The 26891-nt window shown below is 54.1% G+C and overlaps 1 protein-coding gene across 1 annotated transcript; it reads left to right on the top strand.

Annotated features, from left to right (window-relative positions):
- The first annotated feature begins 4550 nt into the window (after positions 1 to 4550).
- On the top strand, positions 4551 to 16740 carry SAPCD2 (suppressor APC domain containing 2). Its single transcript, XM_041475187.1, is given in 7 exon segments — positions 4551 to 4631; positions 4634 to 5066; positions 9629 to 9762; positions 13059 to 13205; positions 13323 to 13421; positions 13929 to 14042; positions 14937 to 16740. Coding segments are annotated over 7 exon segments (1137 nt in total). The 3' UTR covers positions 15066 to 16740.
- The last annotated feature ends 10151 nt before the right edge of the window (positions 16741 to 26891 follow it).

Below are 26891 nucleotides of genomic sequence, written 5' to 3' on the forward strand. Positions count from 1 at the left end.
TAACAAAAAAGCTCTAGCTCATTTGACAATCAGGGTGGGGTATCCCATGGACGAGAGAGGCAGAGGTTATTGTGTTTAGGACCTTGCTCCAGGCTTCAACAAGTAAGTACCCACTGATAGGAAAGACATGTGCTAATGTCTTTATAAATGAGTCAGTTGTGAGGGTCTTTAAGAGAAATGGGTGTTAGTATCTTTGAAATGGGTCTTAATCTACAAACATCAAGCCGCACAAATTTGTTACAGAACCCAAACAGTTTGACCAGACAGTCTGAGCTTCTGAATTTCAGGATAATAGGAGAAATGAGTCCACACAAATTCTATTGCAGAACCCAGACAGTCTGAACTTCTGGTGGTCTACAGAACAAAGCCTGAACTTCTTAACTTTGGGGGAAAATGTCAATACATGTTCAAGTGTGGAATATGTGGTGGGCAGTTCCAGGAGACTGTACCTTCCTAGTATCTCAGCCAGTGGGGAAAGGAAGAGGGCAAAATATGTGAGTTTGAGGAGAAAAGGAAGCTGTGTCCTGTGAAACTTCGAGAGAGATCCCACAGGGGTATGGCCCAGTGGACTCTCTTCCTTTATTTGAATAAAGTTGAAGGACTCCTCTGTCTACTTTGTGGACACTGACTTTTCCACAGACCAGCAATATGTTCCCCAAAGAAAAATGGTTTTACAGTCATTCCCTGAACAAGGTGACAGGCTGATAGATTTCTGGCTGTGGCACCACTGTGACTGCTGTTGCCCTTGGCCACTCCTGACCTTCTTGGCAGCACAAGAGTGGAGTTTGTGATAGGACAGAGTGATTGCTAGATGGATTCTGACTGGGAGCCTTGCAGCATCTATTGGACTTCCATTTAAGCCCCAGGTGATTCCCTCTAGTTAAACTTTCTGTGCTAAGACTGCAGGAGAGGTGGCATGGTGAGACAGGATGGAGTGACTGCTATTTCCTCCTAATACCAGTTCTTGCTCTGTGGGCTGAGGTGAGCAAACAACCCACCACCCTCTGGATAGCTTATTTCAACAGCTCACTAGCTGTCCTTCTCCTAGCTCTTGTGACAGCCTCTGAGCCACTGGGCATCTACCAGACTTCCTGCTTGCTGACCTTCTGGGGGAAAAGTCTGGAAAAAAGAAAAGACACTTTATGACAAGTACCTGGCCCTCACCAAGGCAAACAGAGCAGAAAGATGGAAAACACAATGGCATTGCAGAGCTGGGAAGATCAAACAAGATATCTCTTCCCAAAGGGAAAACTCTCCCACCATACTCTCCTCACTATTTTTAGCCTCTGCTAAGAGGTCTCCTTGGAGACAGATGCATTTCTGGATTGACACTTTGGTACCCCAGTGGAAGTAATTCCCTGCTAGCTTTGAGGCTGAAAGAAGAGTTAACACTGATTGTGCTTAATTGTTCAGTGACAGGAAGTACCAGGACTTGGCACCTAGACTGTTGTTAGCATAGCTCCTGGTCTAGTTTTAACCAAGCCCCAACCAACCCTGCCAGGTGGTGACCTGCACTGGTCAGGAACAAACCCATTTCAGTTGCAGCACTTCATGAGCCAGTGGCAGTGCCAGCTGTTCCATGTTCCAGGCAGCAGCATGCACACATTGAGTCCACAGACCTGTGTCTGGTTCCGCACCAGACCTTGCTCTCCCCTGGAAAGACATGGCAACAGAGGTTCATAGCATCTGCTTGGACATGGTCATCAGGAAACAACTTTGTGGCTGTAAGTCACCATGTGTCTTCTGCAGCATCAAGATTTACATGTGAAAACCTACCTGCTGCCGAAGCCAACACAGGGCTCAATCAACTGCTACAATCACTTATCAGCACCCTTCTGTGGTCAGTGTCCTATGTAGGAAGGTGCCCTAGTCTCCAACACCAGCATTTCTTTACCCCAGTGCCCTGCTGAGGTTTGGTGCAGCTACTCTGGCCTCTCCTCACAGAGGTGGCAATGCTGGTTGGTGGGACACAGTGGGCAGCCACCAGCCTCCAGCAGATACCCTGTGCCCTCCCGAGGCAGGGGCAGTGATATGTTGGGTGTCACCACACCAGAGCCGTGTGTGTCGCTGCCAGTACCCACAGGCCAGCAGAGAGAGAGGGCCAGGCCAGGTCTGAATGGCAGCTGGTGCTTCCCAGTAGGTTGACAGAAGGAGAGCTGAATAACCACATTGTTTATATTTAAAAAAAACAAAGACATCTCTGTTTGTCAGAAGAGTCTGGGCTGGCCCCAAGACAAACTATATAGTGAGAGAAAATAAACCCTCCCCTAAAAAAAAACCAAAAAAACTACCCACAAAATACCAAATCCCCAAGAAGACTTTTCCAAGAATATCCAAAATCTCCCTAACTTCATCCACCAGCACCCTGAGGATGGAAATGTCAACCTGTCTCAAAGCAGCTTTGTCAAAGGCACTTTGGTACAGGAAACGCAGTAAGAGCAGAGCTGCCCTCGGCAGTTGTGTCCCAGCTCCCAGTGCTGGTGCAGGAAGCTCCACACGGACAGCAGTGAGAGTACTTCAGCTGAACTTGCAGACACAGTAAACACCAGGAGCTGTATCTGGTATCTCTGGTTCACTTTCCTGGTGGGATAGACTGGCTAGGCACAAGACATTAAGGACATTCTGATTTCTCCCTGTTATTCCTGGGTGTTCCTGCAAAGTCAGAGATGGGGGAGGAACCTGGAGGAAATCCCCTTTTTTTGCAGATCAAGCTTTTGCTGAGCAAAACAGTCCACGAGCTGATGCTGCCAGAGCTGAGCAGCACCATAGTGACTGCCTTGTTTTTGGACTAGGAAGCGTAGGGAAGCACTGGTTCCTTCTCCCCGTATCCTGAGCAGGTGTGAACCTGTTCAGTCAAACACAGCTAAGCCAAGCAGACATCTCAAACAGGTAGGATGGGTCTGGGAAATTTATGAAAAGAAATGAGTTAAAGAAAAGCAGGCTGTGAACAGCTCACTGCAGCATGGAGAGCAGCAGGAGCAGGACCTTGATAGAGAAAAGCTCTCTGAGGGTCTCCAGAGGCTGCGGTGATTTACCTGGCAGCCTGGGGCTGGCAAGGCTGAGTCTCCATGGAAAAGAGAAGTGGCAAGAATGGAATGAGAAGCCAGAATTAGGACCATGGTGCTGAAGACACTTGGATGAAGCCTGACCTGGACAGGGAATCTGATGGCAAGGGCAGCACAGCAAGGGCCAGGTGGGTGGGAGGGCTTGAGCCCCAAGTAACTTTCACCCTCTTCCTTCTAAGCCAACTCAGAGCTAAAGGGAATCACCCCTGGCACGCACGTGGCACAAGGAGGTATCTGTGGCACATGAAGATGTCCATGACACAGGCAGTCTCACAACCTGAGCTCCTGGACAGTGGTTCATCACCTTTCCTGGCCATCACGCTTCTCCAGCAGGCTTGCTCCTTGACGCTCCTCTCAGCATCATGAGCATCAAACCAGGGTGCGGGGTCTGGAGGTGCCTGCGTGTGGCTGCCCAGAGCCCCTTGAGCAAACTGAAGTGTCTCTGATATGGGAATCATGACACCAGGGCTTTGCAGTCTGCTGTCTTGCAATGGACTCTCTGGTCAAGGGAGTTTGCAGAGGAGGCAGCACCTTGCACTAGGATTAACATGCTGCTGTGTCTAACAGACACAGCAAATTTCCCTGTAAAGTAGAGAAACTCATTCTCTTACCAATGCCAGTGCATATTAAGTTTGTAAAAGATAAGAGCCAAATCCTGTTTCTCTCACTTCTGTCAACACTTGTGGGTTTTTCCCTCCTTTTTTATGTCTGTGGTTCAATAGGGCCCCTACCCCGTCTCCTGTTGGCTGCTGGCCACTGGTGCCTTGCCAGCCATGGCACTGGGAGGATGGGATTCTATTCCCTCTGTCAGTATTTATTTCCCCCATGGCACCAGACAAATACACCACACAGGACTCCTCCGTGCTAGTGCACTACATCCCCCTCCTGTAGGGATGCTCCATTGACTGATGCTTCTTGGATGTGTTTGCAAAGGTGGCAGTAAGAGTGAATACCATTGTTGGGATTTTCCTTATCCCTGTTCACTAATCACATTGTCTCTGAAGTCTTTATAAATTGTGCTTCTTTTGGCTGGGTTAACATTAATTATCTTCACAGTAGCTGTTATGGGGATAGGTTTTGAATTTGTGCTGAAAATATGGAGACCAAAAATACAGTGTTGACAATACGGAGATATTTTGCTTATTGCTGGGTGGTGCTTGTACAGACCCACGGTCTTTTTTGCTGCTCACCCTTCCCCACCAGGGAGGGGAATAGGGGTGCTTAAGGTGTTGGGGGGTTATACAGCCAAGACAGCTGACCCCAACGGACCCAGGAGATATTCTGGACTATACAACATCATGCTCAGTTTACAAAGCGGGGGGAAGAAGGAGCAAGGATTTGGCGCTTGTCGCGGTCCCTCGTCCACAGGGGAAGGTAGGGCTCCCGCCGCGAAAGGAGCGGGACCGCCGCGACCCCCGGGACCCGCGGGCCCAGGGCGGGGCGGGCTCCGCGTGCAACTCAAATTGCCGTGCGACCTCTCAGCCAATGGCCGGAGCACCTTCCCGCCGCCAGCCAATGGAAGCGCGGCACTCTCCGCCGCCAGCCAATAGGCGCGGGGGGCGGGGGAGCTGGGAGTAACGCTCGGAGCGGCGGCGATGGCCCCGGAGCGTGGTGACCGCCCGCTCCCCGCCGGTACCGAGGGTCTTCCCCGGGTTTTCCTGCAGAGCCTGCGGACTCTTTTCGATATCCTGGATGACCGGCGGCGGGGCTACGTGCACCTACGGGAGATCGAGTCGCGCTGGCGGGGAGCGGAAGCCCAGGAGCTGCCCGCCGGGGTGATGGAGGGGTTGCGGCAGGCGGCGCCGGCCAGCGGGTACCTCACCTTCGAGAGGTTCGTACTGGGGCTGCGGGCGGCACTGCCTGGGACTGAGCCGCCGGTGGAGGGTGGCAGCGGCGGACGGCGGAGCGCGGAGAAACCGCCGAGCCCTCGCTGTTCCGAGGAGCGGCGGGGAAAGAGCACCGGACAGCGGGAACCGGGGCACGGCCAGCCCCGAGGCCGCGGTGAGTGGCGGGACTGGACTGGGGGCTTCGGGCTCGAGGGGGTGATGGCAGCGCCAGGGACGGGGAGTGGCGCTCGGAGGTTGGGATGCGATCCCGCGGCTCACCCCGCTCCCCTGTGCCCTCCTCTGGGCTCAGAGCCAGCGGTTCCCGCAGGGCCGGTGTAAAACTCCCCAGGGTTACTCTTAGTACTGACTGGTTTGGCTTCGCTGAACTCCAGTTCCGGAGCGAATATCCCAGCGCCGCCGCTCGCCCAGGGCTGTGCTTCCCTCGCGATGCGCTGGGCTATTTATAGCCGTGACAGGAGGAATTAAGGGCTTTGCCGTAATGTGTCCGTGGTTGTCCCTTGGAGTAGAGACTGTCCTGACCTTTTTCGGGGGTGGGTGGCGCAGCTGGGCGTCTTGGAGAATGGCTGGGTCCTGGGGACCCCCAAAGCCGGGCAGTTTCGCTGGGGTGAAGTTATGGTCACGGAGCAGCCGTGTGCTCGGTGGACTCTGTGCTGGGCTGGCTCTCAGGAATGATTCCTTCACGACGTCTTGCATGGTTTAGACAAAAAATGCAAACCCTGATCCAGCTTTTTGGTTTGGATCATTCCACAGCACTATTCCCAATAACAAATAATTAATCAATGAATAAATGGGGGAGGAGTACCAGCGCGATGTGCTCTGCTGTCCTAGGCTCTGTCCACAGAGCTCACCTGTACATCCCTGTGGACTCTGCCCTTTCCACGGGATCTGGGCTCCCTGTGCTGGCTCTGCCAGAGCCCTCCAGGGTGTACACTGACCCTACCATGGGGGAGACTGTTTCACTCGCATCTTGATTTGTTGCTAGTCAGTAGAAGATGTTATAAGGAAACCAGGCTTCTGGGCTTATCTGGGTAGGTAATAATTCTTTATCTAGGTTTGTGAAGTGCTTTGAGATCACAGGAGACAAAGTCTGTGTGTGGAGCTGGTACATGTTATTGCACCACCTGAGTGCAATGACTTCCTTCTCCTTGGGAAGGTCAGGCTGGTTTGCCTTCCCTTCCCAACCCAGTCCCTTCTGCTGGGTGGAGAAGGAACTTTTAACTGTTACTGAGGTTCTCTGCTTTCCATTTTTGCCTCCAGACTAACCACTAGAGCTACATCTAAGGGAATGTTATTAACCAGCCTTAAGCAGACTAACTTTTCTGTCATCAGGAGTGTAAATCTGGAAAAACCTGAAAAAAATCCTGCTTGGTGAATAGACAGCAGGTTGAAAGCTCTGCCCTGGGAAGGAGCAAGCAGATGACTGCAGCAGCTTTCTGCTTGCTGAGGATCTTTCCATTACAGTGTGATGTTCCATAACTGTCCAGAGCCTGCGGGCAGGGTTAGTGCATTAGCCCTTGCTGCCAGCATCCCACGCTGCAGGGCTGTATTTTGGCAAGAGGTCTGAGTTTCAGCTTCATTCAGCAGCTTAGAAAATGGTACAACTCAGTTATTCCATCTCTTTTAGCTCTAGATCCTGCACAACTGCCCAGTGCACTCCTCTACAGGTGCTTTCCCAGGGTGCAGTTGAACAGGTGGATGTTCTCAGCTGGCTGCAAGGCAGTTGGGCAGAGCTGTGGCAGCATGTGGCTCCATCCCTGCTGCGGAGATGTGTGGTGGGTGCTGGGAGCTGCCTGTGGCTCCAGGAGCACCTGTCTCCACTAAGATTATATCATTTGGGTGTGAGGCTACTCTGAGCCTCCAGCTGCATGTGGTGGCTTCTGTAAGACCCCAGCCAAGTACGGTGAGGTGACGTATCAGTGCTCATAAGCTCCAGTGAGTGGGAGGAAGTGCTCCCTGCCTGCATTTTGGGTGAAGAGGGTGCTCACAGAGTGCCTTCCCAGCTCTGCTTTGGGTCTGAGGAGCACCTACACGTGTCAGAGGTGATTTGGATGCGACTCATGGCAAAATGGCAGAGGTGGGGGCAGATGATTCTCCTGGCATGTCCAGGGGTGCAGTGAGCCAGTGGGACAACAATTCTGTTCCCTCTCCCACGCTAACCTTTGCTAGTGTGTGGGCAGAAGTGCTTCTGAGGTCCATGCTTAAGTCAGCTTCCAGCTTCTCCTCAGCCCAGCAGTGCTGGTGCAGTCTGCGAGCTGCTGCTTGGCACCCCATGGTCCCTGGGGAGCCAACAGCACCCTCTGGACGCAAGGGTGGTGAGCTGGACATTGGAGAAGTCACAGGGCAGGGAAGTCACCATAATGATGTCCCAGTGTTATGGTGCCTGATGTCTTGTCACAGCAGTGTCTGAATGCATTGCTCTTGGGGGTCTTTACCCAGTAGCTCCCCTGTGAGCTGGGACCTGGAGAAGTCAAGGCACAGAGCAGAAACAGCCCCTGTTTCTGAAACACTGGCTCCTCCCCAGCACAGTGCCTTCCCTTGCTCCAGGGGTGGCTTGGCTCTAGCAGCTGGAGAGCTGTTGTTGGCACTAGCTGGAGGGAGGAGATGGTTTGTAGGGGCTTCTCTGGGCCGTTGCCAAGGATACTTGTGGAGAAGTGTAAAACAGCCATGAAGTGTCTGCTTGCCCTAGGCAGAGGGGGTCCCAGAGGGAGGAAGGAGCCTGTCCATTATCACATGGCAGGATCTCTTCCACCTCTGGTGATCTGATCCTGTTCTTTTCCTAAGAACAACTATCCCAGCTCATTAGCAGGGGTCCTGTTTTAGCCACTAGCTTGTCATCTCAGGTGTGCAGAGCTCAGTTGGTTAACCAGGAGCTCCTGCTTATCATGTGTGCAGCTCAGGTCAACCCAGCACTTCTAGGTAACTGCAGTAAAAAGTGTTTTAACATGTGTTTGTCCTGCAGCTCCTACCAGAAGTGCTCCTAGCTTTGCCTTGGGATTCTGACTGTTGAGAGTATCCTTGGTTTTGGGGCTGTTCCTCAGCTTTTTGAGCAGGACATACTACAGGTCTGCTAGGACAATGTGTGTGGTCACAGCAGTCTTGCTGGGTTCCTCCCAGATAGATTTGGGTGTATGAAACCAAAGGGAGCCGGCAAAGCAGACGGATGGGTGATATCAAAGACTTTGTGTTCACAAATGCTTTGTGTTCGCTGATGTGCCAGAGTGCTTGCTGGGAGGTGGAGTGAGATACTGTGATGGACCCGAAGGCGGGCTTTGCCCAGTGACAGACACAAAGTGACCACCTGAGGTGTTGCATTGCCTGCGGCCCTGGAGCCAGTCTCCTATCCCTGAACCGGTGTGACTGTGGCAGCAGAGGCAGCCCTGGTACACAGCTCCCACGCCTTGTACTTTCAAGACAAAGGGTGGCTCCTGTGGCCATGGCTGCACTCTCCTGCCTCCTGTCCTTCCTCTCTCATGTCCATGTGCTCAGCTGAGGAAACTTGTGGAGCAGAGGGGAGAAATGTGCCAGCCCATGTGGTGCCACACACCCTGTCCTGGCACTCACAGCCCTTTCTGTGCCTGCGGCAGGGAATGTGCCAGACCTGTGCCAGGCAGCTCTGGCAGAAGGATGTGCGAGGGGTAGGGGTGCCTGGCAGACACATGGGGAGCTGTCTTGGGAAGAGGGCGTTTTCCCCAGCTGCCTGCCATCACTTGCCTGCTGCACTGCCTGCTGCTCTTGAAAAGCCACGTTTGGAAAGGAACTCTTCAGGAAACCTGTGTGCAGGGAGCAGGCAAGCTGTGGGACTGAGGGGGTGGCATGAGAGAGGGTGGGCTGGGCACTTGGCTGGGGACTGGGGCAGGAAGGGAGGAGCAGCAGGCTGCTATCCAGACTTGCCTGGGCGTGTGCTGGCTGCACCCCTGGCTGCCCTGATGCTGTGGTTTGGGATGGTGGGGTGTCAGGGTTCTGCTCTACCAGCTCACCTAGCAGTGGATCGGAGGTGGCTTGGCTGGGATTGCAGGGCTGGGTTTCTGGTGAGGGTGGGCAGTGTGGGGCTTGTATGGCCTTCACTGCAGGTGCCCAGGGAATTCCTGCCCTGGCTGACAGGTAGGAGGTGCCTGATCCAGCCTGGAACATGCCAGTATGAACTTAATCTTCAAAAACAGGTTATGCATGAATTTGTATCAGCACCATGTGTTTTTAGTAGATTGGGCTTTTGCAGGATAAGATGTTGGGGTTTTAATAAAAATTTTGGAAAATCTACAGTCTGATTTACTTTATGGTTACATCATAGATGTAGTGTCTGGGCTGAATATTCACATGGCCAAATCCATCACCAAGCAAGAACTGCCTTCAGGAGAAGTTGCTTTCCTGGCAGAGCTGATGCCACCTGAGTGGAAGCAAGGTGTCCCATGAGGACATGTGAGGGCAGACAATATCACTAATGGTTTAGTTGCCCCGGCTGGGACTGAACCAGCTTTGCCTGGAAGCTGCTTGCTTTCTACAGAAGATGACTGAGATCTGTTGCCAGCCTGGCACAGCCGAGTCAGTCATCCCTGACATCTGTTCTGCCTGGACAAAAACAGGAGCAGGCTCTCAGGCTGCTGATTTGCTCAGTCTCTCCCTGTTTGCAAGACCACCCTGCAGATCATCTCACAGAAGTGGTCCTGAGGAGGATTTTGTTGAAAGCAGCTTGTAGCCTCATGCCTTCCTCTTTTCCAGGTGGTGATGCTAAGTCTGCTGGGAAGCCCCAGGGAGACAGTGACCACCCAGGGGCTGGGGACACTCGGAGGCATCAGAGAGGCCGTGCAGAGCACCGGAGACACACCATCACCAATGGCGTGGACTTCAGCATGGTAAGGGAGTGTTGTGGGCTCCCATGAAGGGGAGGGTGGGTTGCAGGGGTCCCTCATTGCTGGCACCATCTCTGGGCTTTGGCTTCCTCTCTGCCCGCCCTGCACAAGTGAGTTGTGGGACGTCAGACAAATCCTGATATTTGGATGTGAAGGTCTGTTGATGTATGTGGATGTATATTGTTTCCAAGGTGCTTTCCTGAATCATGCCAAACAGGGAGGAGGTGGATCCTTCCCCGACAATGGGTCAGCCCATGAAGCCAGTGTGTTGGCTGCCTTCCCCATGGGCAGGGTCTTGGGAAGAAGAAGACAAAGGTGGAGATGTAGGAACAGATGGATCTCTGGGCCTTAAGAGCACCCCAGCAAGGGTCAGGTATGCTTTGTGCTGGCAAGCAGTGGGGCCAAGCTATGCCCCCTCCCAGATATTCCATGTAGATCAGGGCTCAGACATGCAGGTCCTCTTGGCTTCTGACAGACTTCTTGCAGCAAAGCAGAAAAATGAACACTGAATTTATCAAGGCAGCCCAGAATGGAGGGGTCTGCTTCTCTCTCTCCACTGCTGAGTGGAGAGACTTGGATCAAATTGCCTGGGTGAAGGGATCTCTGCTTGCTCCCAGGTGGAATGGAGTAGTTGCCTGGGCATGTTGTCCACAGACTCAGGCTAAATTGTCCTGGGCAGAGAGCCAGGACCAAGCTGGCAGGATGAGTACTTGGTGGCACTGTTACCACTGTCCTTTCACTCCTTGCACCCTGGTGTCACCCTGCTCCTGCAGCCCAACAGGCCTGAGCAGCGGTGCCCAGCCTGTCGTTGGCCTTGGGGGACACAACGTGCCCCAGTGCCAGCCTGGGGAAGGGATGTTTGTGCAGGTAATTTGCTGGGCTTGTAGCCATGACAGGGACCTCTGCTGGGAGGTGCTGATAAGAAGTGATAAATGTTGCTCTGTGTATCTGGGATTGAGGGCTCTGTTTCTTGGGGTTTTGGGGGTTAGGGAGAGAGGAAGGTCTCTGCTTCCCTTCCCTCTGTGTGCAGCTCTGGGCTGGAGTACATCTCAAGGTCCCAAGCTCAAGGTGCTCTGTGAGGGGAGTGGTGGCCACCATGTCTGTCCCCAGTTCTGCCATAAGCATTCTTGCTTAGGGCTTGTGTTGCCTTCGTCTCTGTTCCACCACGTTGTCATGTGGGCAGTGGGAGGGATGTCCCCTCCTTTCCTCTCTCCCTGTATGTCACCAAGTGCTGCACTGCCTTTCTGTGCTTTTGGCCCCAGAGAAAGGATGTTTCAGCCTTCCCTGACACCCTGAGCACAACCTTTAGGCACTGGTGCCATTTCCAAGCTTACAGAGACAGCTGGAACAAGTTTGGGTCCAGCAACGACTGAATCTTTGTACTGTCACCTCCCTTACCCCTCCCTGCCCCGATGTTGGGCTCCCAAGGGACAAGGAGCTCAGTCATTAGACTAATTTGCCTAAAGCCTTTGGGGAATGGGAGCACTGGTGTCCATCCTACATCCCGAAGTGCAGGGAGCAGAGCTGGGGAGGCTCTGCTGCAGCCCCAGGACCCTTTGCACTCTCTCATCTAGTGCTCGCTCACTCAGCTGGTGTTTTTCACCAGCCAGTCCCTCATCTGTTGGCCTTATAGTCCCATGCCATGAGGGTGGCTGAGATGAGACCTTCCCTGAGAGGTGGAGCACTGTCATTTGTAAGCAGCCCAGGGCACAGCTCTGTTCCCTCCCCTTTGCCAGCCACCGAGCACCAGCCAAGTCCAGCACTTTGTTTTTCTCCTGCCCCAAGTGTCTCATCCTGGCGAGATGCTTCCTGTCCCACACTGGGCAGGGCTGGCATGTCCTTCTGTTCTGTGGAATGCTCTCTCTTCCTCTGGTCTCTGTGCTGGCCAGCAAGCCCTGTGGGAGGAGGGCAGGACAGGCAGCAGTGGGCTGCACCCCCAGCTGGATGGGGCTCCTTGCCACATACGGCACCTTCTTCATGCCCCTCAGCAACAGCACTAAGGCTCTGCACTTCTTCCTCTGGGTATGTCCCTTTGGGCCATTGGAGAAGGGTGCAGAGGGAGTTGTTGTGTTGCAAAAAACATTTCCAGGAGCAGCAGGAGCAAGAGCAGCCCCAGTGTAATGGGTGGCAGGTATGGGATGCGGAGAGGCGTTGGGGCTGGCAGTGGGGACGTGGAAATGCTGATGGCCTGAAGAAGGTCTTGGTATGGTGCCACTTGTCCACAGGGTTCTGTTCAGGGTTATTTCTGAGCTGCACCACTCCTGATGCTCTCCAAAGGAGGAGGTTCTGGTGCATCCAGCATTTTCTGGGTGACCCAAGTCTCTGGTGCCTGTGGATCCCAGGCTGTGCTGTGGGTGAAGGCCAGGTTGTGTTGTGGCAAAGAAGGCAGAGGCAGCGAGGCAGGAAGTTCCTCATGCCCTTGGGAGCTGGGGGGGTGGCCTTGTATTGAAAAGAGAAGGGCCATGGGGTCACAGGGTGAGGGTGAAGAATGGGTCACTGCAGTTGCTCTGTTCCCCAGGGATGTCCCCTCATCCCTCTCCCTGCATTGGCAGTGCCAGCGTGGTGCCAAGGGGGCAGCAGGAGCAGAAGGTGACAGTGGAATGAGGACCGTGGATCCCCTGTGGATGTGGGCGAAGCCCCCTGCTCTGCTGCAGCCTTGGGTCCTGCTTGGCCTATTCCAAGGGGTTGCTCTGGGGACAGAAGCCCCAGGCACCCTCAGAGCAGCTTTCCAGGCACAGCAAGGCCCCCGCTGCTCTCCAGGTGATGCTGGTGCTGGAACTGAGCAACCAGCAGAGATCTTCTGCAGAGAGGTGTGGTGTGCTGTGCTCTGCTCAGTTTCATGTGCCTCCAGGGATGAGGCAAACTGGGGAAACAGGGCTGCAGTTTTTCCCTGACTTCCAGCATGCACAGTGAGCTAGACTCTTCAGTGCTCACCAAAATCCAAGTGTGTCTGACACTCACACCCCAAAGGGAGCTGCAGGCACTGCTCCTGCTGCCTCTCTGGGTAAATAGGTGAAGAAGCCTGTACCTGCAATGGTGAGCAGGAGGGTAGAGGTGACCCGAGTGTCCTTCACACAGTTTGGTTGTTCTCCCAAACTGCAGAACTTTTCTTCCAAAAATCTTCCTCCAAAGCAGCATCAGGCAGCAGTTATTATCCTGCTCCTCTTCAGCTTTTCTTGGGGAAAGGGGCTGAGACCCTTACCTGTATCCACATCCCCCACACCTCATGAAGAAACCAACTCCTGGGACTTGACAAAGCCTTGGTGTGGAGTAGGTGACATCTGTCTGCTGTTTTGCAGCTGAAGTACATGAAGGAGCTGGAACTGGAGAAGGATTTCCTGTTGCAGGGCCTGGAACTTATAGACCGGGCTCGAGAGTGGTACCACCAGCACATCCAGCTCATGCAGGAGCACCAGCAGCTCCTGGGGAAGAGGAGAACCAGTGCTGTGAGTCTGGGGCTTCTTCTGGCTACATGTGGGTTTGGAGAACAGGGCTGGGAGGTGGCTGGACCTGGAGCTGACCCCATGGTAACCTCCAGCCTCTTCTTCCTCCCCATCCCGCAGGATTTCCCTGAAGGTGGCCAGAGCCATCTGGGGCGCCTGGTCCCCAAGCTGCAGGAGGTGAACCGCTGCCTGGGTGACCTTCTTTCCACTGCCAGCAAGGTGAGAACAGCACATCAGCAGCTTGAGGTTGTTTGTGTGATCTTAGGATTCATCCTGTCCCTCCCATGTTGGTGGCTGGGCTGACATTGGAGCTGCCAGAGTTCCCCCCAGCTCTGGGAAGGTGATGGAAGACAGCCAAGAGGACAGCACAGCTGGTGCTGAGGTGGGCTGGAGGATGCTTTGAGAGGCCTAAAGGAGATCCCCAAAAAGGTACAGCCATTATCAAGGTGCTGAGTCAGCCAATTCAGAGCTGACTGTCCTGCTGGACAGAAGCTGGGGGTGCAGCCCACTGCTGCCTGTCCTGCCAGGCACACTGGCAGGAATGCTTCCCCATTTTGCCCCATTCACAGGGCTGGAGACCCTGTGATGGCCTGTGATGGGGTTTTAATCCTCTGCTGGCCTTCTCTAAGTCCTTTATGTGCCATAGAAACATCTCACCTTGAAGAAGGCCCAGGAAGGGCCACAGGGTAGAAGGCTCAGTGTCTCATCCCTTCATCTTCTCTACAGACAGCAAACCCCTCCTCAGCACTGAGCAGGCTGGTCCCTGTGACATCCCCAGCCTCCACAGGCTCCCAGCAAGCCATCAACATGCTGAAGGAGCAGAATCGGCTTCTCACCAAGGTGAGTGGAGGTAGGGGTGGAGGAGATGTCCTTGGGGGTGCTGGGAAAAGAAGGGGATGGGATGGGGCTGGGGAAGGAATGACAAGCAGTGTCCAGGAACAGGGAAGTGTTCCTTCAGCTTGCTCAGACTTGGTCATCTCAGAGAAGGGGGTGTGGGCTGCATGTGGAGACCCTTTGGCACATGGCTGTGCCCAGCTGTGTCCAGCTGTTTGCTGGGTGAGTCAGTGGCAGGGATGGGGCATTCCTCCCAGAGGGAAAAGACTGTGACAAATGGAGGTCACAAGAGAGTGCAGGGGCTGCAGCTGGGGGCTGTCAGGGAAGAGATGGTCTGCCATCTCAGGCCAGGGCCAGGCTCACTGCTGGGGTTTTCTGTCCCAGCCTGTGGCCACAAAGATGCTCTGGGCACTGGAGTCCCTCTGCTCTGGAGCCAGGCTGGGACAGCTGGGGGTATTCACCAGGAGAAGAGAAGAGGAGGGAGACCTCAGGGCCCCTTCCAGGGCCTAAAGGGCCTCTATGAGAGCTGGAGAGGGACTTTGAATAAGGGTCTGGAGGGACAGGATAAGGGGGAATGGCTTTCCACTGCCAGAGGGCAGGGTTAGATGGGATAGTGGGAAGAAATTGTTCCCTGTGAGAGTGGTGAGGCCTTGGCATAGGGTGCCCAGAGAAGCTGCCCCATCCCTGGAAGTGTTCAAGAACAGTTTGGAGAGGTCTTGGAGCAACTGGCTCTAGTGGAAGGTGTTTCTGCCCCTGGTTAGGGGCTGGGATGAGATGGGCTTTAATGTCCTCTTACCCAAAGCCTGTGATTCTGTGGTTCTATGAAATTTTGCTGGCAACACAACCAGTGGCCAGCAGTTTCCTCCTCTAACCAGCTTTTTCCTCCCCTGTCTTGTGCAGGAGGTGACTGACAAGAGCGAGCGCATCACCCAGTTGGAGCAGGAGAAATCTGCCCTGATCAAGCAGCTCTTTGAGGCTCGTGCCCACAACAACCATGAGATGAGCCAGCTGGACTCCACCTTCATCTAGCCTCCCCTGCCCCATCCCCAAACTTACCTGGGGGATTTCAAGGGACTCTTGCCCCAAACTCATCACACCTGCTCCTCCAGGTGTTGTGTCTCAAGGTCTGGGGCTGCTGGTGGCATCTCTGTGCAAGGAAGCCAGGACCCCTCTTGGGGAGCATCCCTGCCCTGCTGATGGCTTATCAGCCATGCTGCTCTCGAGCTGCTCCTTTCCTGTCTCTAAGTGGGCTGCAGGGGTGCTGTCCCCAGCCCTGTGACCCCCCAGCATGCAGGAGACATGGCTGCTGTCTGTGCTGCCTGTGTGGGGTCAGCTACTGTGCCCTTAGGCTGGATTTTGGGTGCTCTTGGGAAAAAGTGATGTATCTTCGACATTCTAGCCAGCATCTCCAGAAGGAGATGGCCTGGCCTTAGAGGGTGCTGGCTCCTGCTTGTCTTTTCTTGGAAGACAAGATTGGAAATCCAAGGAGGCATGCCTGGCCCCTCTCTGCTTCCTGTGTTCTGCCTGCCAGAGGCATTGTCCGGCCCTGTAGTGCCCAAACTGGTGGTCCTCATGGCAACCACTCTCACGTTTGTGGTAGTGATACCATACTTGCTATTTACATGTCTGTAGGCTCCTATAGGGAATGAGCCATAGACCCAACCAAGATAGCCTACACCTCTGAGCTGCTTTTTTGGGCTCTTGAGAAGTTGAGACAGACACCTCACTGTTTACTTGACTTGACCTGGCAAATACTTCCTGATGTCTGCCAGGATTGGATTATTTTCATGATGACTGTGAAAGGAGAAGTGATGTTCCATGGCCTGAGGACGCTCACATCAGCCTGACCTCACAGAGGGCCTTTAGAACTTGGTTTTGTATTTTACTGAGTGTGGGACAGAGCAGAGGCTGACAGGCTCTTCCCTGTGCACATCTACACATGGAGAAGTGGCAGCTCTGCCTGACGTGGTTGTGGAGGCTGCTGTCAGGGGTGACATCCTGACACTGAGCTGCACTCCTCTGCACGTGTCTTGAGCGGTGGTGGTGGTGGTTCAAGATGGGTCCTATTAGATGGCACATTCTCAGGACTCCTGCTTCCCACCCAGCTCAGTGATGATGCTTGGGCTGAATGACATTCGACTGTGCCTTGGTACTTGGTATCCATGGTACTTTCACTGGAGATCCCATGTAGCACAGCCTGGCCCTCTGTATCCCCAAGGCCAGGACCTTTCTCTCTGGCGTTGTTTCATGGTCTGACTCTCCAGGCATGATGCTGTGGCACTGAGCTGAGCTGGGCAGAAGGTGCTGGTTCTGCCCTGAGCTGACACATGCAGGCCAATTCTGTTCTCACTTCTGTTCTTATCTGTCAGGACTCTCTGTCCCATCCAGCTGTTCTCTTTGAGACTCATCCCAAGCTAAAGCTTACTGCAAGGCATGAATCCCTACTCTGCCCTGTGCCTGCAGCTGGAGTGGGGATCACCAGGGAGATGGTGGAGGAGGAGCAGCAAAGGCCATGGTTAGTCATGTCCCCTGTCTGCAGGAGTCGGCTGTTAGTTGTCCCGCAGGCATCAGTGCCTGCCATCCTTTTTGTGATGCCTTCTCTAGTGTCCAGTGCCTGTTTTGCCTGAGGTTAATTAGAACTGACCCTTTTTATGAGGGTTACCTGTCTGTAGGGATAATAAAGTGGGGTGACCTATTTAATTTATCCTTCTGTCTCTCCCTAAATCACCCCATATACTGCTGCCAGCCCTGAAGTCCCTGACTGTCCTGTCTCTCAGAATGCAGGGAGAGCTGAAGCTGCAATCTGGTGAAGTGAGCAAACAAAGAGCCCAGGGGTCTCTGCACCTGGACATGTTTCCATGTCCTTTCCCATCACCTCTGGTCTTCTCAGACCTGAGAGACCCTGTCCCCTGCTGTGGGGCAGGGTCTTAAAGCCGCCTGCACCCCTTCCAAGTGCTGTAGCCTCATCTGTCTACTCCTCCAGAAGCTGTGCTTGGGGCTCACACTGCTCAGGCAGTGCTGGTGCAATTCACAACCTCTTATTTGCTTTCAAGTACCCTTTTTCAGAGCTGCCCCACAGTGGTGGTAACAGTGGCTGGTGCTCTGCAGTGACTCCTTCCCACAGGGTCAGCCACGGGGGACCTCAGTGGCATGGCATGTGTGGCACGTGTCCCTCTGACCTACGCTGAGATGGCAACTCATACAGGGTGACCCTGAGGCTCTGCACTGATGGGGGTACCCTCCTTTCCCAGGCTGTGGGGTGAGCCCTGCGCCCTGCAGAGGCTGAGCCTGCCCTGCGAGGAGCAGAGCCAAGAGGGAGACCCCAGTCCACTTACTGGCAGCTGGCAAAGGAATGTCTGCCGTGGCCTCTTTCAGGTGCTGCTTAGGGCAGCCACTAGTTCCAGCTGGGGCAGGAAGAGGGTTGGTAATTGCCCTTGGTTCCCATTTCATGTCTGTGCTTGGGTGTGGAGCCCATGAGGGCTTCCAAAGAAAAAGAGTCGTGGTTCCCTTGGCAGACTGCTTCAGGGCAGCTTTCCCGTTCCCCCTCCCTGCCTGGGGCTGCAGCCCAGGGGGGTTGTCCCGGTCCTGGCCAGCAGCACTGGCCCCCCCCCGCCGCTTTCTGTGAGACTGCAGCAGGTTGTGGGGTGGCCCTGGCAGTGCCACAGCCCACTGGGACCAAGTTTCCCCTGGGAACTGCAGAATTCACCTCAAGCTGTCACTCTGGCCTGGCCACACTTTCTAGGTCCCTGATGGGCTTGACCCTCCCCTGTGGGTCTGGGCTGTGTCCACTCTGGCACCCTTAACTGTGGGGGCTGGCTCAGGAGCCACGAGACCTGCATTTGGGGCCAGGTCTGTAAGTAATGTATGTGCTGGGGCATGTGGGTGAGCATGTTCCATTCTCTTCAGGCTTTTTCCTGCTGGAGCTGGGTTTGCATAGATCTATGGCACCTCCAGGGCTCTGATAACCGTTGGAACCCACTGTGTGAAGCTGTGGTTACACTGGGAACAGCTGGAGCAGGGCTTTGCTATCCCTAGCCAGGACAGCTCCTGCCAACCCACCTCACTTCCCCACAGCCCTCCATGCTGCAGGTTATCACACACAGGTGCAACACCATGGGGTCAACATGCCTGTCCCTGGGCATTTGTGGTGGGTGACACTGCATGAGGGGTCCCCACTGCCAGAGCCTGGAGCTACTGTCTGAGCAGAGTGAGCCCTCTCATGAGCTCAGTCTGGAGGTGTACCTGGCCCCTGGGCTGCCCAGGGACGCAGGTTCTCATCCTCTGAGTCCTCAGCTGTGCAGTTTGGGAAGGATCCAGTCACCCAAGCTTGTGTATTCATACTTTCTCTCCTCTCCTGCCCAGCTGTGTGCCCTTTACAAGTCCTCTGAGCCTGGGCTCCATGCCCAGCTGCCCCTTCAGAGAAGGGCTGCTGTCCCAGCAGAGCGATTGCCCTACACGTCAGCAGGAACAGCTGCATCTTGGGCCCCTGACCTGAACATTCTGGGTCTTTTTTGCTTTTCTTCCCTGCCATATGGTCAGCACTGCTGGGCCACCAGTCTCTGCTGCCCTGGTTCTGCAGCCCTCCTGCTCTGCACCTCTTGGCCTTGCTGTTGTCAGTGCAACTCACTGGGAAGCAAACTGAGGATGTGATGACTGGAAAACCCTGGGTCCTGGGGATGGTTCTCATTGGAATGGGGAGCTGGACCGTTCAGGCCTGACCAGACTAAAGAGGTGCCTGTTGCATCTCAGACCTGCAAGCAGTTGCTGATCATCCCTGTGATCCCTCAGAGTGTTCTCCCACCCCAGACCATCCCTGTGCTGTGCTGCTGCAGCCCTGCCTATATCCTGGGCTCTTGCTTGTATCCCAGGTTCTATTCTCCTCTTGGCAGGTATAAACTGCCTTCTGCTTTAGGTGCTACCCAGTGCTCCCCGTTCCCCCTCCCTGCCTGTGGCTGACATTTGCACACCGTGAGCAAAGGCCCACTCCCAGGTGGGGTGGAGAGGGTCTGCCCTCCCCACTGCAGGGTATGCTGGAGGCTGAGCCTCTGCTCACCAGCATGGTTCATTTCTGGGGGGGTTCATTTCCCATCCTAAGGGGATCAAGCACAGCATCCAGGCGCTGCTTCGGTGTCCAGTCAGATCTCTGCCAGAGCCAGTGACTCGCTGTGATCCCAGCCCGGCGTGGGCGTTCACCTCTGCCTGCACAGCCACTCCACTCTGTTCCAAGGTACAGCTGATTGAAGGCAGATGCTCCGTCCAGGAGACCCATGTGATGGGGAAGAGTGAGGCTCCCAGAATCGCTGCTTTGCTCTGCAGCTGCGTACCGCAGGGACTGTGACTCAAACTCCCGCGCATTGCAAGGAGGCAGCAGCACATGGCAGATACCCAGCCCTTGAGAAGCAGCTGTCAGGGAACAGAGCAGGGGCTGAGGTCATGGCCAACACCCTGGAAGACCACATGTGTGGGTTCCCTTAGACCCAAAGCGTCCCTTTGTGGGACACCTGTGTGGCAGTGGGTGCAGACAGTGGGTAGAGGTGACCCCATCCTCCTGCTGTGCCATTGGGACACCTCTGGTTGCTCCTCCCGGATCATGCTCTGGGTGGGAACAGGCAATTGGAGGGACAGAGCCTGCACTAGGTCTGGGCTGCAGTGACATCCCAGGGAGCCATCAAAACCCACTCATGTAAAAAGACCCTTTGACTGCCCTTCCTCAGCTGTAGACGAGGGCTGGACACATGAACCATTGAATCAGAGAATCAGAATCCCAGATGGTTTTGAGTTGGAAGGGATGTCTGAAGACCTTTTTGTTCCACACCTTCCCATGGGCAGGGACACCTTCTACTATCCCAGGCTGCTCCAAGACCTGTCCAGCCTGGCCTTGAACAATACCAGCGTGGAGCAGCCACAACTGCTCTGGGCTTGAAGCCATTCACCCTTGTGCTGTGACTCCAGGCCTTTGTCCAAAGCCCCTGTCCTGCTCTTTTGGGATCTCCTTAGGTACAAAAAGAGGCTCTAACATCTCCCTGGAGCCTTCTCTTCTCTAGACTGAGAAAACCTAACTTACGCAACCTTTCTTCAGGAGAAATGCTTCATCCCTCTTAATCATCTTTGTGGCTCTCCTCCGTGGACCAGCACATCCCCAAAGCAGAGAGCCTGGACTATTCCATAGGCACAAACAGCCCAGCACTTCACTCCCCTGTCTTGCTGCTGTCTGGCCCCCTGGATACGAGGCAGGGGAGACATGACTCCCACTAGTTTGCCCTGTGGCTGGATCCAGGGGACAGCACTGGGAGTAGCAAGTCCTTTTGCCCTGGAGCCTCACCTGGGCATGTGCCCTCCTTTTACTGCCAAAACTTTCCTGTTTTGGGTCTAAGAGAACCCACAAATGGGTCATGGGCAGCCAGGGACAACCCATCCTCAGGCAGCTCCAGGCAGGCAGGTTTGGTTTATTTTGGCTACTGAAAACAACTGCCCATGAAGGATATCTGTGAGTGTCTACAAGCCCAAGAAGACAGGAGACATGTCCTCTGGCCCTTTTCCTTGGGGGTAAAAAAAAAAAAAATCCAATTTTTATTATCTAAATTATGACATCTTCCTGTCAAGAACCTGAGGGCAGGCAGGGCCGCCTGCACTGCTAGCCCTGGGCATCCTGCAGCTGCTGTGGGTCACAATCACAAAGGTCACAACCACATCCATGTTTTTATGCCCACAGATGGGGACCCACAGGGCAGAGTGACACAGCAGTGACAGCCCAGCACAAGCAGGATGCCGTAGCCCCAGGTCCCCCAGGTATGGCCTCTTGGCTGAAGATCAGTGCTTCCATGTGGTGCTGCTCAGACTGGGAAAGAAACAGTCTTTTGTCCTATTTGTTAAATCAAGAAACCCAAAAGACATTGCCTTGGGCCCTAAGGTTTTGTTTAGCCCTAGATGAAAATGCTTTGCACTGAGTTTGGTGCAGGTGTTTTAAACACTTCTCTTTTTTCTTTCTGGAAGCATGAGTTCTGCTGGGCAGAAAGCATACAGTTCTTTGGGATCCTTCCAAAATCTCCATTAGCTCTTCAAATCTTCCAAGACCTTCATTAGTCCTCAGGCTGAGCCACTTTTCAAGGCAAGGCGTTGTCCCACAGATGGATCAACCATGGCTGGGAGCCATCCCAGACTCCGAGTCCAGGGTCCCATCCCCTGTGGCGGTTGTGCCCTGGCCAGTTTGGACAGGCCTCAGCTGGTTCGATCAGGAAGGCAATAGGCAAATGATCTAACAGTTCTATCATTAAATATTTAGTGTATTGATGGCTTAGGAAGGAAATAATTTGGGTTTGTGAGAGACATCATGGTGCTGATGCTCCTGCACCGATGCCAACGCCTTCTCACTGTTGCCTGGTGAGTGCCTGCAGCACTTCTCCATGCCAGGCTGCCAGGCTTTTCCCGTTGGATTAGAGGGACCCAGCACCCCAGCAGCTCCCCTGGCACCCCTGCATCCATAACAGCTGGAGGCATGTGGCTGGTTCAGGGGAGCTTCTTGGTGAGGTCTGCAGGAGCAGCTTCACCCCTGCAGTGTCCCACACTCTGCACTGCCTGGACATCTGCACTTGTCAGCTCCTGTTTTATTACTTCTCTATCCCAAATCCTAAGGGGGTTTTCCAAACCCAGCCATTTTTTACATTTTCCTTGGATGAGTAGACTGTTGCATTGCTTCCAACTCCCAAAAAGTCATAAATCTCCTTAGCCTCTTAGCCTTCCTAGAGTCAAGGAATTAGGAGGGAAAAAAACAACCCCCAAAAAACCCCAAAAAACAAACAAACAAACAAAAAAAAAACCACAAACAAAAAAATTTAAAAAAAAAACCAAAAAACCAAACACAAAAGCAGCTTTTATAAGCAATACTTTTAGGAGAGGATATTTATTTTTCTCCAGGGTCCTCAGCCTTCTCTTCCTTTGCTCAGTTTCTCGTGCAGCACCTGTCTCCAGAGGGAGCCCAGAATTGTGAAACTAATGGGCCTACGAGAAAGTTAAGTATTGCAAAACTGAATTGGGTTGTTGGGGCTGCCAGGCTTGGAGCAGCTCATCCCACAGGATCCAACACCCCCAGGAATGACCCAATTGCTTTGCATCCCGCAGGACAGCTGTGCCAGGGGCGTCTGAGGAGCAGCAGAGCTCCCACTGTGACTGTAGCACGTCCTGGGAACGAGGGACGAGGGAAGCTGGAGCTCCTCTCCAGTTCCCGTGGTTTTCCAGGGATTCCAACCATTTTATTGGGGGCATGAGCTGCTTTTCCTCTTCCTGCCTCTCAGTGGGGTTAGCAGTTCTCTCTGCTCACAGGATCCTGGTGTGCTAGCCTCAGGATGGGATGTGGTTCTGCAGAGCAGGATCCCTTCTTCAAGGTCCCCAGCCCCATGGGCCCCTTCTGCCCTCGTGCTGCTGGCTGGAGGCACCAGGGTGATGCCTTCAGGGCCAGGGAACTTTTGTCCATCCTTCCAGCTGCCAGACCAGCTGCAGGGTTGAGAAATGGCTGGTGTGTGCCAGTGTCAGGCTGTGACAGCCGCCTTGGCTGACCACTGCCACAGCTCAGCAGCTGCTGAGTGCTCCAGCACTGCCTGTGAGCATGCTAATGACTGCCTACAACGGCAGATGGATGGGGGAACACTGCCACAGGCACTGCTGTGCCAGTAGGCATGGCAGTGCTCGGGACGTGCTCAGCAATTCAGGCACTGCTGGAGAAATTGGCTGCCCCAGGCACAGGTAAGGGCACGAGCACAGCTGTGGCTGTGCCAGGCTGTCCTGTGGACACGCACATGGTAATTGTGCACACACTGTGACTGTGGTCATGCCATGTACATGCTCATCCTGTACCTGTACACATGTGACCATGGGCACGCTGTGGCTTTGCGTGCACTGTGGCCCCGCTCTCACCACACCAAACTGTTCCCCTCTCATTCCTGGCTCTCCAGCAAGGTAAAGATGAAAGAGGCCTTCCACAGGCAACCAACCAACTGCTGGGGCTTGATGTCCTCCCCTCCAATGCCCCCAGACACCCTGGAGCACTGTTGGTGCTGCACACTGAACCCCCAGACAAGGCTGGGGGAGGCACCTCATCCTGCAGCAGCCTGGAGAAAAAACAGGCTGGGGATAAATTTAGCTGGAGTTTTTATAACTGGGATTTTATTTTTTAAAGCAATGGAAAGTACATCACTAGTGGGAAAATCCTGAAGGTCTGGGCCAGTCTGTGGAATAGTAGTATGTCTCTGCTCTGTGGTGGATATCCTGTTCAGCCCAGGAGGGATGTGAGGTGGGAGCTGGCTGTAGGAACAATTAGCATGGCAGCAAGGACCATGATCCTGCCCCCTGGAATGCACCAGGGTGGTGCAGTGGCACATGGGGCAGCAGGGACAGCTGGGCCCTGCCAGGAGACATCACATGGCCATAGGATTCCTGGGAAACTCTGTGGGGAAGGACCCTTCCTCTAAGCAGTACTGGTCCCTCCAGCCAGAGAAGATACAGCTGGGGGTCTGCAAACTCAGGACAGTCCTGGAGAGGTTGGAGAGGGATGGAGCCACCAGCAATTCCAGTGTATGAAGTGAAGGTAGAAGCCAGATCCAACCCATCCTAAAGCAGGCAGCTCCCAGTGCTGGGGTGCAGCAGCTCCCTGATAAGTGATGGTGCTTCTGGAGGCTTGTCTGCACTACAATAGAGGGATTTTGACAAGTACAGAGAGGAGGAATCTACTGAAGGGTGAAAATCAGAAAATCATGGCTGGCTCAGGTCACCCCCCAGCTGAAGACAGCTGGAGACAGGAAAGTGTCCCATATGTTTGCTGTCACCTTCCCATTCATGGATACCACTGGGTGGCAGGCGGGAACGGTGGAAATATCACAGCTGTGTTACTGCTGGCTGCTCCCAGGCTTATCTGCTGAGAGCGATGTGTGCCAGCCAGCAACGTGGCTGGCACAGGCTCCAGCTGGATTCTGACATTATTTTTTAAACAAGTGGAACTTGAACTTGTGAAGATCTCACCTGAAAGCTTAAAGCTACTGCTAGGAGCCTAAGCAAGTGGCTGGTCCCCTGGCAAGCTGTCCAGTGACTCTCAGGAGGCCTGAGTTATTCCAAACACTGGAAACATTTCTCCTCGTGCAGCAACCCACTGCTGAGGCACAGAACCAAGCGTCTCTCTGCTCCCTGCCTCTCAGGAGTGATGGTCCTGGCAGATTATTGAGAGGAGCCTGAGCAGCACCTGCAGCCTGGCACAGGGCTCAGGCACTCCATGCCTCGGGCTGGGATGTGGCAGCTGCCTGGCAGCTCTTCTTGACCCTGGGTTAGGGAAGGTGCTGTGACTGTGCAACCTACCTAACCACAGAAGAACTGACATTACTGATCTCGGGGCTCACTTCCAAAGAGAGACGTGTGGGGTGTTGGAAAGGGAAGCTGAATCCTTTAGCAAGACACATAAGGTCTTCCTGCATGACAAGGTGAGGGCAGGAGACAGTGGCAGCCGAGCAGGCTCCCAGCACCAGTTTGGCATTCAAACCAGCCCTCAGAGGCTGAGCAGGCTCGTGCCATGGGAAGGCAGAGGTGTGGGATCTTCCACGGGCTGCAGGTTGGTGTCTGCTCCGCCATGGACCTCCATAGGTTTCAGGAGCACAGCTGGCTCCTCATGGTCATCCCCACGGGCTGCAGATAATCTCTGTTCTGGTACGTGGAGCACCTCCTCCCCTCCCTATCCACTGAACTAGGATCTGCAGGGCTGTGCAGTGGTTTTTACTCTTTCTTAAAAACATTATCCCAGAGGAGCCCCCATTTGCTGCCGGCGGGCTCAGCTTTGGGTGGTAGTGAGTCCAACACAGGGACAGCTTCTGGTGCCTTCCACTGAGGCACTCTACGGACCCCCGCTGCCCAAACCTTGCCAATGCAGTCCCAAGGACACAGTGTCTCCCTGGCAGGATGGGGACCAGACTAGAGCAGAAGGGGGATGCACTGGAAGTGGGATGTGGATGCTCATCCATAGCAGCCTCTGCCCAGCTCCTGTCTGCTTGATACACACACCAGGCAGGACCATGTCTGTCCTGACAGAAGCTTCACACTCCTAAGTTGATGTTAGCTCTCCTGAGGGCACACCAACCTGGGCAGCTGCTCCAGCACCTGGTGCAAGGGAATTTGAGATGTGAACCTCACCATCTGCTCCTCAGAAAGGAGACGAGTGTCTGCTGAGTGCCTCTGGAAAGCTGCCTGCACCCCTATGTACTGCCAAATTTTACACTCATGCACTGTTTCTCTGCTGAGAGTTTAACTTCATCCCTGCCCAGGGACTTTGAGCAGAAAGAAATTACTCCAGTAAAGAAAGCTTTTCCCCACAGCAGGGTGGTGTTTCCCTGCAGCACCTGTCATTAGCCCATGAAACCATGATTGTTCTTCCACCTCACAAAAACGAAAGTCCACATGAAACTGGAAAATTTGCACTCAGTAGTTTCATCCAGGTCACCTGTTGAAACCTGAGAGCAGGAGGTGGGACAAGCATCCTTTCCATGCTCTCCCTGGGCATGGCCCTATCCCTGCAGGCACAGAGGAGCACCTGGAGGTCACTGCCAGTTTCCTTTGAATGAACCTGGGTAGTTTTTTCTTTTCCTTTTGTCCTAGGAGGAAACCACAAATGTATCTTAAAAGGGCAGGGCCATGGCCTTGAGTGAAGCATTAGCAGCCCTGAAGGCCTGAGATCATCCCAGAACACAGGTGGTCTCTATTTCCTTTCCCCTCATGGTGGCTCAATCACCTCTGCAATCTACTTCAGCCTCAGAGATGTGTTTAACTGGTGCCATCCCAGGTGAGGGTCCTGATTGCTCTCTTGTCCTGCAGCAGAGAACATTTGTCATGGGATCTTTTCTTCAAAATACTTTGCAGATCAGAGCCATAGAATCGCTCGAGTGGCCAGGGACCTAAAGTCCATCTTGTTCCACTCCTGGCCATGGACAGGGACACCTTCCACTGTCCCAGGTAGTTCCAAGACCTGTCCAACCTGGCCTTGGACACTGCCAGGATGGGGCAGCCACAGCTGCTCTGGGCACCCTTTGCCAGGGCCTCACCACCCTAACAGGGAAGGATTTCTTCCCAATATCCCATCTAACCACTGAGGCCATTCCCCCTTGTCCCAAGTCCCTCTCCAGCTCTCCTGGAGCCCCTTTAGGCAGTGGAAGGGGCTCTGAGGTCTCCATGGAGCCTTCTCATCTCCAGGTGAGCACCCCCAGCTGTCTCAGCCTGGCTCCAGAGCAGAGGGCTCCAGCCCTCAGAGCATCTCCGTGGCTCCTCTGGAGCAGTGTTAGCGAAGGAGGGAGCTGGACTCCAGCATGGACTGGACCCCTGCCCAGCACTGAGTGTGTTGCTGCGCCATGGGGGCTGTGGAGCTGTCCCAGACTTGCTTCTTGCTGAAGCAACATTCTTCATGTTTCAGAGGTTTGCACAAAGCCAGCTGACCTGCCTGAAGTGGCCTTAAGAGACCCAAAGACATGTGTCTGTTTTGGGACAGGAATAGGTACCTGCAGCCCTGGGGCGTGTCTGGGGGTGTCCCTCCACAGCAGGAGAGATCCCTTTGCATCCTTGGGAGCATCCAGCTGCACATCAGTCACATTGGTTGGTAGCACGTGGAGGAGGAGGAGGAAATGAATGAGGATTCTCAGGGCTTTTTGAGATCTTCACAACACATGATTTTCTCACATTCAAGCTGGTGGCATCCCACAATCATCTTAGAAGCTCAAGTTTCTCCTGAAAGACAAATATAAGTCCAGTTGTGCAGATATGTCCAAAACCTGAAAAGTATAACTGTGAAAATCTCTGCCAGTCACAAATGTTAGAGGCTTTTCATTGTCAAGA

The sequence above is a fragment of the Pyrgilauda ruficollis genome, unplaced genomic scaffold, assembly GCF_017590135.1.
Source record: "Pyrgilauda ruficollis isolate IOZ18807 unplaced genomic scaffold, ASM1759013v1 scaffold34, whole genome shotgun sequence".
Lineage (NCBI taxonomy): Eukaryota > Metazoa > Chordata > Aves > Passeriformes > Passeridae > Pyrgilauda > Pyrgilauda ruficollis.